This window comes from Macaca mulatta, chromosome 3, assembly GCF_049350105.2.
Source record: "Macaca mulatta isolate MMU2019108-1 chromosome 3, T2T-MMU8v2.0, whole genome shotgun sequence".
Lineage (NCBI taxonomy): Eukaryota > Metazoa > Chordata > Mammalia > Primates > Cercopithecidae > Macaca > Macaca mulatta.
The window spans coordinates 47,123,076-47,137,073 of NC_133408.1; the positions used below are offsets into that span (position 1 = coordinate 47,123,076).

Here is a 13,998-nt window from a genome sequence, read left to right on the forward strand (position 1 = left end):
TATTTTAGTCTATATATTGTGAGTCTCCAGTGTGTATGCATTTCATACATGTGTATGCACTTTTTTTTTTGAGACACGAGTCTGGCTCTGTAACCCAGGCTGGAGTGCAGTGATGCAGTCATAGCTTACTGCAGCCTAGAACACCTGGGCTTAAATCATCCTCCCACCTCAGCCTCCCAAGTAACTGAGATGACAGTTGCTGTTTATCAATCCATTGTCAGGTTCTCAGACTCAAATATTAAGCCTCTAGATGAGGAACTGAAGTTTTCTCTCTCCACCTCCTACAGTTTTGATGAGACAACTAGGAAATAAAATCACTCTGCCCCTTCTGAAGCTACCGTTGAGAGACCCTGAGACCTGACGAAGCTGGAGAAAGGTAGGAATTCTTACCCAGTCTGTCTCCTGTATCCCTGCCTGTGGAACCAGGTTGAACAAGAGGTAATATCACTACTTGTCTCATGTTTCTTTCCAAACTAGATTAGCAATAGAAAACCTTTTTGTAAACTTGTTCTTGGTATACAACGTCTAGTGTTTTTATTTTTGCTATGAGTGTTCTGCATTTCTGGTCCCTGCCCCTTCAGAGATGGTCTTTGTTTTCCTTCGTCTTTTTGTCATTTGTCAGAAAGAGGAGAATTGTAGGGCAGAACACAGGCATGAGGTCTTTTTAAAAGCCTGTCATTTAAGCCTACCCAACAGACTAGTGAATTCATAATTCTCAGCAGACCAGCAACTTCATAATTCTCAGCAGACCAGCATCTGTTTAGACAAACTTTGCAGTGTATCTCTCAGACAAAAATCAAATGAGATCTTTCTTTTGTCTATTGTATGTCCTGAGAAATTGGCTTTGCTGCCAAGTGAGAACATCTCTCTCTGGTCTCTGTTACCTGGGGGCCTGATTGTTGGTTCACATCTGGCAGCTAGTCAAAAAGGCTAGGGCTTAAGACATGAAGTAGCAAGCAGCATTCTCTGCTTTGTCTGACCATGCCGGCTCACAGGGGAGTTAGTCTTAAGAGGTTCGAGTCCATAAGGGCTTTTGTCATCTCAACCTTCACCAAAATGAGTGACTGAGGCATAACTCTCAGTCACCGAGGATTATTGAGCCAGCTTGAGTGCCTGCCCAAGAAAAATGTAAGTTACACATGCATCTGTGGCCGGTTTTCTTTCCAAAGAGGTTCTCAGAGATTTAATATTGATACATTTTCCTTTAAAAATGGGGAGGGGCTGCTATGAGATGAATGATTACATACTTGTGAGACTTTAGTTAGTGCCTTGTCATATGATAAGGTGAACATTTAAAGAAAAAGTAATGGAGGAAATAGATCTCTCAGGGAATGGTGAGGGAAGGATTAATCTCGTCTTATCTTTACTCTGTACCTGGGAGGATAAGCTCATAACTGACATTATTGGTGTGGAATCTTTTGAAGGGGCTGCTTTCTCTTTCACCTTTGGGAAAGAAAGTCTAATGACAATAAGCAAAGAAGGGAGTATAATGAGGCATGCTGGACCTCCCTTTTCACCATGCCCTGGAATTCAGTTTTTTGGGTTCCTCTGGCGTCCACTTAGCTAACAGGGAGTCTGTTTAGTTGGTGGAGGGGGCTTGGGATTTTGTTTTTGGTTTACATTCTCCTTTATTTGGGCCAAGATTTTCCAGAGCCAACATCAATGGCAAACTTTTATTTGGTCTCATCATTGCTGTGATGGTGTGGCTGTCTGCCCCAAGTCCACCCTGTCCCTCCATGGGGCTCTTACGGCCAAAGGACTTAAAACCAAAAGACTAATAACTGATTTATATGTTCTAGGCCAGACAGGAATAGAGGTGGGAAGGCATTCATCAATCCTCAAAATCATTTTTAAGTAATAAAAGAGCCAAAAAACAAAAGTCAAAAGACTTGTCATGAAAGGCAAGGTTACAAAATTGACTTATCTGTCAGTTGTATGCATTGAACTACTGTAATATAGGTTTTAGTTACAGACTGTAGCAATTAACTGTATAAAACTTGAGCATTTTGTTAAAACCATTTAAGCTAAGAAATTTAGAAACTCTGGTTGTCCTGCAAAGTTTTTTGTGGTCTCCCTAATATTTGTCCTAAAGTGGTCAGTACATTTATTTTTATAGATCTATTTGCATAAATTCTATAACTGGGAACAAGTGTACAAAGGTTATTGATGGCAGTGGCTGCTCCAGACAGCCTGCCACTGCCATCATGCCAGCTGCAACAGGGTGGCAGGCGGGGCTGCACACTCCATGGAGCCCTGCCCCTTCCAAGTTGGGGCAGGAGCTCCCTGGGTGCTGCAGCAGCCACCCAAACCACAGCTGCAGACCAGGCCTCCAGCTCCATGGAGCAGGCAGAAGTTCTCCCCAACCCAACCCCTACCACCCACCCCCAACTTTCCTCACCCCCCATCCCCCCTACCCTGAACAGCTGCAGCCACCCACCAGCTGCAGATTCAGGCATCCCTGTACTCTTGGGGGCCGAGGGAGGCCCCCTACCCTCACAGGATCCAAAGTGCCTGCTCCTGCTCCCTGGCTTCTCCCTGCTGTCAGCACCCTCTCAAATCTCAGAGCAAAGTCAGGCTGAGCCCTGGTGCCATGAATGGAAGCAGGAGGCAGACAGATTCCTGGGTAGAAGGAGGTGTGTCCTCAGTGAGGCCCCACCTTCAGGTCAGGGAGGGCCTGAAGGCTGGGGGCTGGGCTGCCAGTCCCACTGACCAGAGTGGGAACTTGTGATTCTTTTTCCAGCCCTCCCATGGCTTCCCAAGGACCAATCAGTGCACACTTCCTCCCCTCTAGGGCCCATAAAAGCCCCAGGCTCAGCTAGAGCTGAACAGACATCAGGAAGAGCAGCTACAGAGATGAACTACTCTCTCTACTGATAGCAGAAGACATTTAGACAACCAGCAGCAGAGAGGGGCTACCCACTCTAGGGCCTCCTCTCTGCTGAGAGCCTCAGAGACCTGCAGAGACATGCAGACTAGCAGCTGCAGAGAGGAGCAACCCACTCCAAAACCTCCTCTCTGCTGAGAGCTGCAGAGATGACAGGATGACCTACCTGCAGAGAGGAGCCTTCCAATCCAGGGTCTCTTCTCTGCCAGGAGCTGAACACTCATCGGGACACCCTGACTGTGGAAAGCAGCTACCCTCTGTTGGTCTCCTGTGAGCTGTTCTATTGCTCAATAATGCTCCTCTTCACCTTGCTTACCCTGCACCTGTCTGCATACCTCATTCTTCCTGGTCGAAGGACAAGAACTCAGGACCCACTGAATGGCAGAGGTAAAAGAGCTATAACACAAACAGGGCTGAAACATGCCCCTTGTTCACCATGTTGCAGGCAAAGAGAAGGAGAAAAGAGCTGCAGTCCCTCGGGAGCCAGACCTGGGAGCTCCCCAAAACAGGGTTGTGACTCTTTGGTATCCTGCAGTGCCTGGTGTCTCCAAGCTTGCAGGCACCACTGCATCCCCCAGTTCTAGCTGGGGAAACTACTCGCTGTGCACCTGGTCCAGCCACAGCCTCACAGAGAGCCAGTGCCCATGCCAGCACCCAGAGTTGCCTGCCACTGCAGCAGCTGCAGTGTCTGCCTGTGCAGTGGCCTGACCCCACATTTGCTCACACACCCCTCTTGGCTCCATTCCTGACTCACCCTTGGCAGTCATGGGATCCAGGCTGGTAGCATGGGCTGAATGCAGCCTGCCAATCCCAGTAGGTAGAACAAGCCCCGTAAGTCCAAGAAAACTTGGGCAGAGGTGCCACTGGCCAGAGGTTTTAGGCCATAAAAGCAACACCCCAAGGATCCGTTAATCTTATTGTGATGTCTTCTCCATAATTTTCTTATCTTTTTATGGAAATTTCTTGATTCGATTACTGAATTAAGGATGGAGCTCTCAGATAGGGTGATGAACGTTTTTGTTTTTGTTTTTGTTTTTTCTTTTTTGAAACAGTCTATTTCTGTCTCCCAGGCTGGAGTGCAGTGGTGTGATATCGGCTCACTGCAACCTCTGCCTCTCAGGCTCAAGTGATCCTCTTGATCACCTCAGCCACCCCAGTAGCTGGGATTACAGGCATGCACCACCACGCCCAGCTAATGTTTGTATTTTTAATAGTCATGGGGTTTCATCATGTTGGCCAGGCTGATATTGAACTCTTGGCCTTAAGTTATTCACCTGCTTCAGCCTCCCAAAGTGCTGGAATTACAGGCGTGAGCGTCCTCACCTAGCCAAAGAAAGCATTTTAATATTTGGCTGTACTATTAATAGTTCTGAAAAAGAAGTCAGTCTATTTTACCTGAGGACCTATCCCTTATAAACACTTTATCTAGGCTTTGATTTTTTTAAAAACTGAAGTTACCCTTTTGAGTGACACCAAAACCAGTAAATCCAGGCCTGTTGATATGTGGCACTGGGTAGGTTCTCCTGGGATTAGACTTTCCCAGGACTGACCAAGCCACAAGGGTTAGGAAAGCAAAATACCCACAGGGATGGGGCTTCTTAAGAGAAACTCCCCCGAGCACTGGACATGTGTAGAACAACAGGTGTGCTCTTCAGAAGCACCAGCTGCTCAGTCTGCAGAGCCAGCTCCAACAAGTGGGTTTATAGGGGTTTCAGGCCCATGTTCTACACTCCTGTAGCCCTTTTTATGACAGAACAACACAGAAATACAGGAACAAAGGAAAAGACTGTTTCTAGAGGAAAAAGGGATCGAACAACGTGATTATTCATAAGAGAAAGTACTAGACAGTACCCTAGAGTTGTTGCACCCAGTACTAGTCACACAAATCCTTTTCTTCTATTTATTAAGATTTTGCAGAGGAGACAAAGAGCAATTCTTGACATCTGCCCAAGTGGATCTCCCAGAATGAAAGGCCAGGAGCCTGACTGGAAAGAAATTCTTACTTTTCTCAGCCAGACATGGTGGCGTGTGCCAGCTACTTGGGAGGCTGAGATAGAAGGACCACTTGAGCCCAGGAGGTAGAGATTGCAGTGAGCTGAGATCATACCACTACACTCCAGCCTGGGTAATAAAGTGAGACTCTGTCAAAAAAAAAAAAAAAAGAAAAAGAAATTCTTACTTTTCTGCTGACTTACCAGTGCTTGGGCTCCCTTCACTGAGGCTTCTGAAAGAACAGAATGGCTTTGGTATCCTGCGCACAGGGACAGAACTGCAGAGGCCAAGAAAAATGTTTGTCCTTTCTCCTCTGAAGGTTTGCTTAAAAAAATCACCCACAAAGGAGATTAATGGGAGAAATAGCGTACATACTCATTCATATGTTCATGGAGGAGAAATACAGAGTGATTCTCCATTCTTAAGAAACAGTAAGTCTCAAAGAAAGAGACTTTCTTTCACTCCCTTTTATCCAGGAGTGAGAACAACTAGTTGAACAAAACTGACAGCTGTCAATCAAGTGGAAAGTCCAAAACTCATGAGAGACCCATCCAGTTTTCAGTCATCATGGAGGAGGGAGAGGGGCTCAATGGCCCCTGCTAGTACCAAGTTGCCCGGTCCCTGCAATGTTCCAGACAAAGACAGTGGTGGTAAAAAGAGAAAAGTGGAGGTAGAACACAAATGGGGCAGCAGGAAGATATAGGACTCTCCATTTTAGGGTCTTCGAGTTTTTCAGATTTTCTGAGACATGGGTTAAGTCTTCAGGTTAGTCTCCTATTAAAACATAGCTAAAGTCCCAATTGTGTTTGAAACTTTCAAAAATGCAGATTGAAAGAAAGCCTTTTATTGTCTTTGAGACATCCAGACTCCTCTTGTCCTCATTGCATGCTTCAGAGTTCAATTTAGATGTATCTCTCACATCCCTTTCTATCGAGCCTTTACCTTTAAATTTTAAACTTGAAAAACTTCCAGAGTACCTGACAGTGATTGGTCAGAGACAGAGCCACCGGATTACCTGATGGCAGCCCTTAGAGACCATGGCCTTAGAACCTAGGTTATGCATAGCCCTCACCTTAGGAAGGAGTCCCTTCAAGGGCAAATAAAGTGTGATGGTCCTTGCAACACTGAAGCATGGAGTATCCTGTGAAGCATGAGCTTGCTTGATGCAGCATGAATGCACCCCAGGAAACATGAGCATGCCCCTCCAAGTGCAAGCGTACCCCAAAAGTGGGTAGCCATAGAGCCAGAAGGGCAGGTTCCCTGAAAAAAAAATAAAGACCTCAAGACCTTATCCTAAATGGGAGATCTTGGATGTGAGAGGATTTACTGATTTTTCCATAAAACAGCCAGGCCAGGAAGATAACTGAGCTTAGAGCACTCTTGCTGGTGCCAATGCATTGATTAGTCCAGATGGCACAAAGTAGAAGATCTTGGGAGCCAATTTTGATCCCTTCCTCATCACCAAGAAATACTAGCAAAGACTGTGGGATCTGTGGAGGACAGAAGGAGAGCTTCATTTTCTACAAAACACAGTCTGCAGATTGAGAAGATGCAGCCTTGGAGGTGGAGAGCTATAAAGTTAAAAACCACAGGGCAGGGAAGAGGAGTTAAGAACAGAGTCTTGATTGGACAGCCTTTAAGCCCCAAGTCACATGTCTCTTAATTGGCTATTTCAAGGTGGCCAGTTAGTTCTTACCACATGATCTGTTGGTGAGCAGTTGGAAAATTCCCAGGTACAGATTTTTTCAGAAAATGTTCTTTGACTTGGCTACAGAAAAATAGGTTTTGCAACACTTACTAAGAACACAGAGAACATGACCATCACCTAAACCTGCCATGGCCTCTTGGGTTTGTTTTTGCTTTTGAGGCACAGGGAGTCCTTCTTGTCTGTTAACCTGGAGGCATAATTTGACAACCTAGATAACAAATAGAGATGGGTTTTCCAAAAATAATTATTTTTATTTGGGAATAAAGCATTGCAATGGGAACATGTGTGCCAGGGTAGACTCTGTGCATATTCAGGTAGGTAAAGTAAGACAAAGTTTAAAAAAGTAATGAGGAGAATTACATATTTGTTTTGGAATGATTATCCTTGGCTATAAAGATCAATAACAAAGCTGACATCAGTTTGAGGTTCGACAGGCAGTTGCTGGGCAGATGTTCTTGCAGAAGTATTTTTCTTTAGGTTTCTGAGAATCTATAACCTTTGGGCTTACCAATAGCAGCGATTGATTTGTTTACTGATTGATTGTTCACAGAATAGGAAATCAAAGGAGGCCAAAATAAGGACAGCCATAATTATTTGCCAATTGTCAGTTTGAAAAGGGTACCCAAATCCCTCCACACGAGGAGTAACATAAGTGGCTTTCCTACTGGCTGCAGCTGTAGACCCACCTCCTTCCCCAGCACATAAATATCCCTGTTAACATTAACTGAATCACCTCTGGGTAGAGAAAGCAAACTGTGTGTGCACAGCCCAGCAAAGAGCAGCACACAGCTGAAAGAAAAACTCAGAAGACAGAGTTGAAAAAGAAAACTGGTGATGGATCTCATTCCAAACTTTGCCATGGAAACATGGGTTCTCGTGGCTACCAGCTTGGTACTCCTCTATATGTGAGTAACTATGCAGGCATGTCTGCTCTTAACTCTAAGACCTGAAGTGCTAATTGGGCCCATCTTTTTCTTATTTGTTTTGAAAATAAAAGAGATAATGGAGGGGAGGTTACCTAAGTGCCAAATGCTATGAACACATAAAATATTATTAATCTGTTAGAGCTCTTAATACAACATTTGAAAATATAAAACTTAGGCTGGGCGTCGTGGCTCACGCCTGAAATCTCAGCACTTGGGAGGTGAAGGCAGGCCAATCATGAGGTCAGGAGTTCAAGACCAGCCTGACCAACATGGTGAAACCCCGTCTCTACTAAAAATACAAAATTTAGCTGGGCATGGTGGCACACGCCTGTACTCCCAGCTACTCAGGAGGCTGAGGCAGGAGAATCGCTTGAACCCAGGAGGCAGAGGTTTCAGTGAGCCGAGATCACACCATTGCACTCCAGCCTGGGCAACAGAGCAAGACTCCTTCTCAAAAAAAAAAAAAAAATGAAACTTTGTCATGCTGAGTACTTTGGACTCAAGAAGACTGAAAGATTTCACAAATTCCTTCAGAACTTCTGACTTTCTTCTGTCGACCCATCCCCCATTCTTTCCCTCCTGAAAGTGCAGGGTTGGGCTTGCTCTGAAGTTCTCTTATCTGACTAAGGGAAGATCTTCCAAAAAGAATGCAATTGTCTTGAGCCTCTCCAAATAATCTCATCAATCAGAAGACTAACTCACAGGAAAGGAGAAAAAGTTTGATAATACTTATTCTTTGGAGCACTGCTACCTGAGAGACTTTATCTCCATAATAAAATAACATGTGTTCATCATGCGTTTTCTCCCCTCACCCTCCCATAACTTGTGTCAGCAACTCCCTATCAGAAGCTGCTCCCCCGTTTTTAGTTCACAACGCTATTTAAGCTTTAATCATTCAGTCCTTATTTTAGTCTCATATATTGTGGGCCTCCAGTGCATATGCATGTAAAATTGTGTATGGATTTTAATTGTAACCACCCAAAGGATTCACCTTGCCCCCTGCCTAGACAGAGCCCATTCATCAAGTCAGGGGAATTGCAATAGAGAAAGAGTAATTCATGCTGCCAACAAAAAGAGCCAAACTCTGTACAATACCTGAAGAGATTTATTCTGGGCCAAATATGAGTGGCCATGACCCATGACACAGCCTTCAGGAGGTCTTGAGAACAGGTACCCAAGGTGGTCAGGGTGCAGCTTGGTTTTATACTTGTAGGAAGGCATGAGATATCAAATACATTTAAGAAATACATTGGTTTGGTCCAAAAAGGCAGGAAGGGTTGTGATTTTTGCAGAATTCTTTGTGATAGAGCAGACTCCAGAGAAATTGCAACAACTTAAAGTCTTTCAGATCTGGCCCCAATAAGCTATAGGAGAGAAAAATCTGTCAGATCAACATTGCCTGCCTCTACTCCAATTGGAGTTGTTTCAAAACCATCTAGAAATCTTTTTATCTGGCTGCCCTGTGAACTCAGAAACTAGTCTGCTAAATGATTAACTTTTGGTCTTCTTTTGCTTTGGTAGAACAACCTTTTATTAAGTACCTGTTTAACTGCACCATATACAGACCTAACTTTCATGACAGCACAGCTGCAACACCACCTCCTGAAATAAGGCACAGCTGTTTAACTGGATTGACATTGCTAGGAATGTGAGACTGGTTCAGACTGGTTTAATGTGATCCCTTGCGACTCAGCTACCAATTCAATTGTCGTCTCCACTAGCACCAACTCAGCTTTAGTATGTACATTTATGACAGGGGTATATTGGGGTTCCAAAAATGAAACCCCAAAATATGACACTTTGGCATGTTGAGGACTTTGAACCAAAGGAGATTGAAAGGTCTCAGAAAGGCTTCAGAAGGTAACTCTTACGTTCTCCTGTCTCCCAACCCTGCTATTTCTCCTAAAATACAGGGAGGGGCTTTCTCTGAAGTTCTCATACCTAAAGGAAGGACCTCCTAAAAAAAAGCCATGGTCTTGAGCCCCCTCCCTATAATCTCATCAAAAAGAATATTAGCAAGGCCAGGCATGGTGGCTCACACCTGTAATTCCAGCACTTTGGGAGGCTGAGGTGGGTGGATCACCTGAGGTCAGAAGTTCAAGACCAGCCTGGTCAACATGGTGAAACCCTGTCTCTACTAAATATACAAAAATTAGCTGGGTATGGTGGCAGGCACCTGTAATCCCAGCTACTTGGGAGGCTGAGGCAGGAGCATCGCCTGAACCCGGGATGCAGAGGTTGCATTGAGCTGAGATTGTGCCATTGCACTCTAGCCTGGGCAACTTTGTCTCAAACAAACAAAAAAAAGAATATTAACTCACAGGAAGGAAGACTAAAGGTTGAGAATACTTATTCTTTGGAGCACTGATGCCTGACAGACATTATAATAAAATGATTTTTGTTTATCATGTTTTTTCTCCCTTCACTGTCTCATATCTTGTGTTACCCACTTCCCATCAGAAGATGCTACAGTTTTGTATTTCAGAATGCTATTTAAGCTTCAATCATCAGGCCATTCTTTGAATATCATATCTTTCAAGGCTTCCATGCACATGCATGAGATAAATTTATAAGGATTATCTCCTATTAAATGATCCACTGTCAGTTCATTTCTCAGACTCAAGTACCAAACCTCCATAGAGGAATGTTCTCTTGACCCTACAGATGTTACACAGATCCATTGAAGGAGTAAATAAACATTATCCACCCTCTCTTCATTCAACTTCCAATTTCTGTTACTGAGAGTGTTTGCTGACATCATTCAATCCTGGGGATACTTTATGATTGACTATGAGTTTTGATCTACCTGGACTAATCAACCAGAATTTACCATGGGCAGATAATGGATTATAAACAACTGGAAATCATGTTCAGTGGGAACCTCACCTACTTCTTTAGCTCCAGGCATTTTGGAGGAAGAAGGGAGACTCTAGGAGGTCTTATCTCATTACCTTCACTTCTGTATTCTGTGTCTATGGAAAGAGATATAGAGATATGTAGAAAGATTGCTCATTCATGATAGGCATAAATGGTTTCTTCCCCACTCCCATTCACCCACGGGGCATCATTTACTTAAGGCACCACAGGGCACCCCAGATTTCATGGGAGGCTTAAACTCAGCTCTTCTCTCCTTTCTGTTCCCCTGGCCTGGAAATGCCCTCTGTCCTGAAACTCAATCCTCCACCCTGTAACATGCACAACAATTTACTTCTTCTTTTTTTTTTTTTTTTTTTTTTTGAGATGAAATCTTACTCTGTTGTCCAGGCTAGAGTGCAGCCCCACGATCTCAGCTCACTGCAACCTCCACCTCCTGAGTTCAAGCAATTCTCCTGCCATAGCCTCCTGAGTAGCTGGGATTACAGGCATGCATCACCACACCTGGCTAATTATTATACTTTTAGTAGATAAGGGGGTTTCATCTTGTTGCCCAGACTGGTCTCAAACTCCCTGACCTCAGGTGATCCACCCATCTCAGCCTCCCAAAGTGCTGGAATTACAGGCATGAGCTACCACACCTGGCCACAATTTACTTCTAGATGATGAAATTTTAGAGCAGAGGAGATCTAGAGGAAATCTCAACACTCTCTTCTTTTCTGTCACATTGTCCTTCCAGTCTCTGGGAGCTTAGCATCAGCAAAGAGATTTCTTTCTCCCCTCATATGAAATGTGCTAACAGTCTGAAAAGACAGGAGACTTTAAAACCAATTTGGATTTTAAATATTTGCTGCCCTTTAAGTTCTAGTACCAGAGGATACATCCTTCATTGGCGATGAGATTCCTGGCCTCATGGAGCAGGTAGAGAGGTGTCCTTATTTTTCTTTTTTCTTTGAGACAGAGTCTCACTCTATCACCCAGTCTGGAGTGCAGTGGTGCAATCTCGGCTCACTGCAACTTCTGCCACCCAGGTTCAAGTGATTCTCCTGCCTCAGCCTGCTGAGTAGCTGGGACTATAGGCGCGTGCCACCATGTCCAGCTAATTTTTGTATTTTTAGTAGAGACAGGGTTTCACCATGTTGACCAGGCTGGTCTTGAACTCCTGACCTCGTGATCCACCTGCCTTGTCCTGGGATTACAGGTGTGAGCCACAGCGCCAACCCAAGGGGCTATTTGTGATGTATGAGTAGGAAAAGATCCCCACAGAGGGAACCAAGCTCACAGCTGGGCCTGGCCAAGGTGCCACTGTGGGGTCCTTCAAACACATTCTCTTCATGCAGTTTTTCAGCTTTATCACATTTTATAAGATTTATTTATTTGTACCAAATAGGATCTAAGAAAAGCTAACCTACAAAGAAGAGAAATCAAGTTTCTAATTCAACTGTCTGGAATATTTTATGGTTACTTATGCTATGTAGCACAGTGCATCTTTTCTATCAACAGAAATGTTCCTGAATTTTGGAAGGCCTCTCTTTCAGCTGAAAGCACATATAGGACATTTAAAACTATTTATGCACACCATAGTTTTCAGCCACACTTTCCTAATTTACCTTTATAGGGCCTACTTTGTGGCACCAGCAGCTGCATGGTTAAATTGGTGGGATGCAGCCTCTCTTTTTCCTCCGGTCTTCCATCCCTCAGTAACACCAGAGTGGGAAGTTCTGCAAGGATCCAGAACCTGCAATTGATGGAGTTCACACATAACCCATCAAAGATGAGTTTCAGGCAGGCCTGCCATAAGGAGCACCAGACTTAATGAGTTTTCCTGCAGAGGTAGTTGATGTACAGAAGCAGTAAACTGACTGCTGTGTGACTGATCATTTTGAGAAAAAAAAAAAAAGTGAACACGACTGGCATTGTGTTTATCAAGTAAGGATCACCAGTTGGAGGGCCAGATTGCACAAGAGGAGGAACAGCCTTGAAATTTATTCTTTAGTCATTGGTTCCTCTGCATAGTGCCATTCAGAGAACAGACAGGTCAATCACATTTACTGTAGTTTATATAAATCAAATCATCTGGCCACAGAGATTTGCATGTAGCTGGAAGGTGCTCACATTTCTATGAAACCAATGGAAGCCATTCTGTAGAAATAAGAACACTATGATTCTTCCAAAGCTTCTCTGTGCAGGAATATTTAAGAATGGCCAGATCCTAAAACAAGGTCAGAGTTTAGAGAGAAGAAAAAGCATAAACAGCTCTGAGAAAACAAGAAAGACAGTGTCACCAAAGGGTCTCAGTGACCCTCTGTAATTCAATGGATGTAGTGATGCACAAATGCATTATCAGTTCAAAAGATGGAAAAAAAAAAAACACCTCACCTTTTTTGCCTAGTGATATGGTTTGGCTCTGTGTCCCCAGTCAAATCTCGTCTTGAATTGTAATCCCCATGTGTCAAGGAAGGGACCTGGTGGGAGGGATTGGATCGTGGGGGTGGTTTCACCCATGCTGTTCTCATGATAGTGAATGAGTTCTCACAAGATCTGATGGTTTTAAAAGTGTGGCATCTCCTCTCTCTCTCTCTCTCTCTCTCTCTCTCTCTCTCTCTGTCTGTCTCTCTCTCTCTCCTGCCTCCATGTAATACATGCCTTGCTTCCCCTTCACCTTCCACCATGTTTGTAAGTTTCCTGAGGCCTCCCTAGCCATGGAGAACTGTAAGTCAATTAAACCTCTTTTCTTCATAAATTACCCAGTATCAGATAGTTCTTTATAGCAGTGTGAAAATGGACTAATACACCTAGAAAGAGAATTTCCAAATCAGGAAAGAATCAATTAACTAAATAGATATGCATGAATGAAATGCCCTGGAAGAATTCCAGCCTGAACCTTTTAAGAGCACTCAAATTTGGGAACATTTATTAAGCATTCACTCTAACACTGGGATCATGCAGATTTTAGCTGCTTTTAGTTAATCATTGTGACTTTTTGGGGTCTCACAGAGGAGGCAGCAAAAAAGATGAGGATTGAAATGTAGTGGGATTTTAAGGAATCAGAGAGACCGATGGGGTTCAGGAGGATATTTATTAATTATTTAGGTGCACCAGCCCAGTCGGATTAACATCCAGAGGACTGAGCCCTGAACAAAGAATTAAGTTACCTTTTAAGCATTTCATGGGAGAGGGGAGATCTGTGCAGAGGGAAGCATACTATAGAAGCGAGAAACAAATACAGTTATTCAACTGAGACATGCATTACATCATTTCTTACTTTTCAAGGAATCACATGTTTTGCAACTTGAGTTTATCTGTCTAGTGACCTTGCAGTTGCACAGCTAGGGAAACAGGGTCTTCACAATGCCTGGGAATGGAGGAGAGATAAGGCTCACTAGACTCAGAAAAAGAGGCAGTTAGTTTTTAAAAGACTCCAGCTCTTTCTGTTTTTCAGGGGAAGTTGGGTTTTTTACATACAACTGAGTTTCTTCTTACACGCTCTTTAATTTCTTTTAATTCCTGTTCCATTCCCCCCTTTGGTGCTTTTTATAACAGAGGTGAAAATAGAAAGCACCACTATTTGCCACCTCAACACGGAGCTGAGCTTTTTCTTCTACCGGCAGCAG

The 13,998-nt window shown here is 43.8% G+C and overlaps 1 protein-coding gene and 1 long non-coding RNA gene across 9 annotated transcripts in view; one reads left to right on the forward strand and one right to left on the reverse strand.

Moving 5' to 3' along the window:
- Positions 1-2,822: 2,822 nt before the first annotated feature.
- The window catches only part of CYP3A43 (cytochrome P450 family 3 subfamily A member 43), a 45,320-nt gene continuing 34,144 nt past the window's right edge, over positions 2,823-13,998 (forward strand). For 2 of the 8 annotated variants that reach the window (XM_028844981.2, XM_077995095.1), the window contains exons 1-2: positions 2,824-3,271; positions 4,793-7,489. In XM_028844981.2, coding sequence (XP_028700814.2) covers positions 7,419-7,489 — 71 coding nt within the window. In that variant the 5' untranslated portion in view covers positions 2,824-3,271; positions 4,793-7,418. 8 annotated transcript variants of the gene reach the window in all.
- Positions 2,826-8,304, reverse strand: LOC144339718 (uncharacterized). The gene is made up of 2 exons (XR_013415075.1): positions 7,931-8,304; positions 2,826-3,947 (listed from the first exon to the last, which is right to left on the reverse strand). It is a non-coding gene; the product is annotated as an uncharacterized LOC144339718 (long non-coding RNA).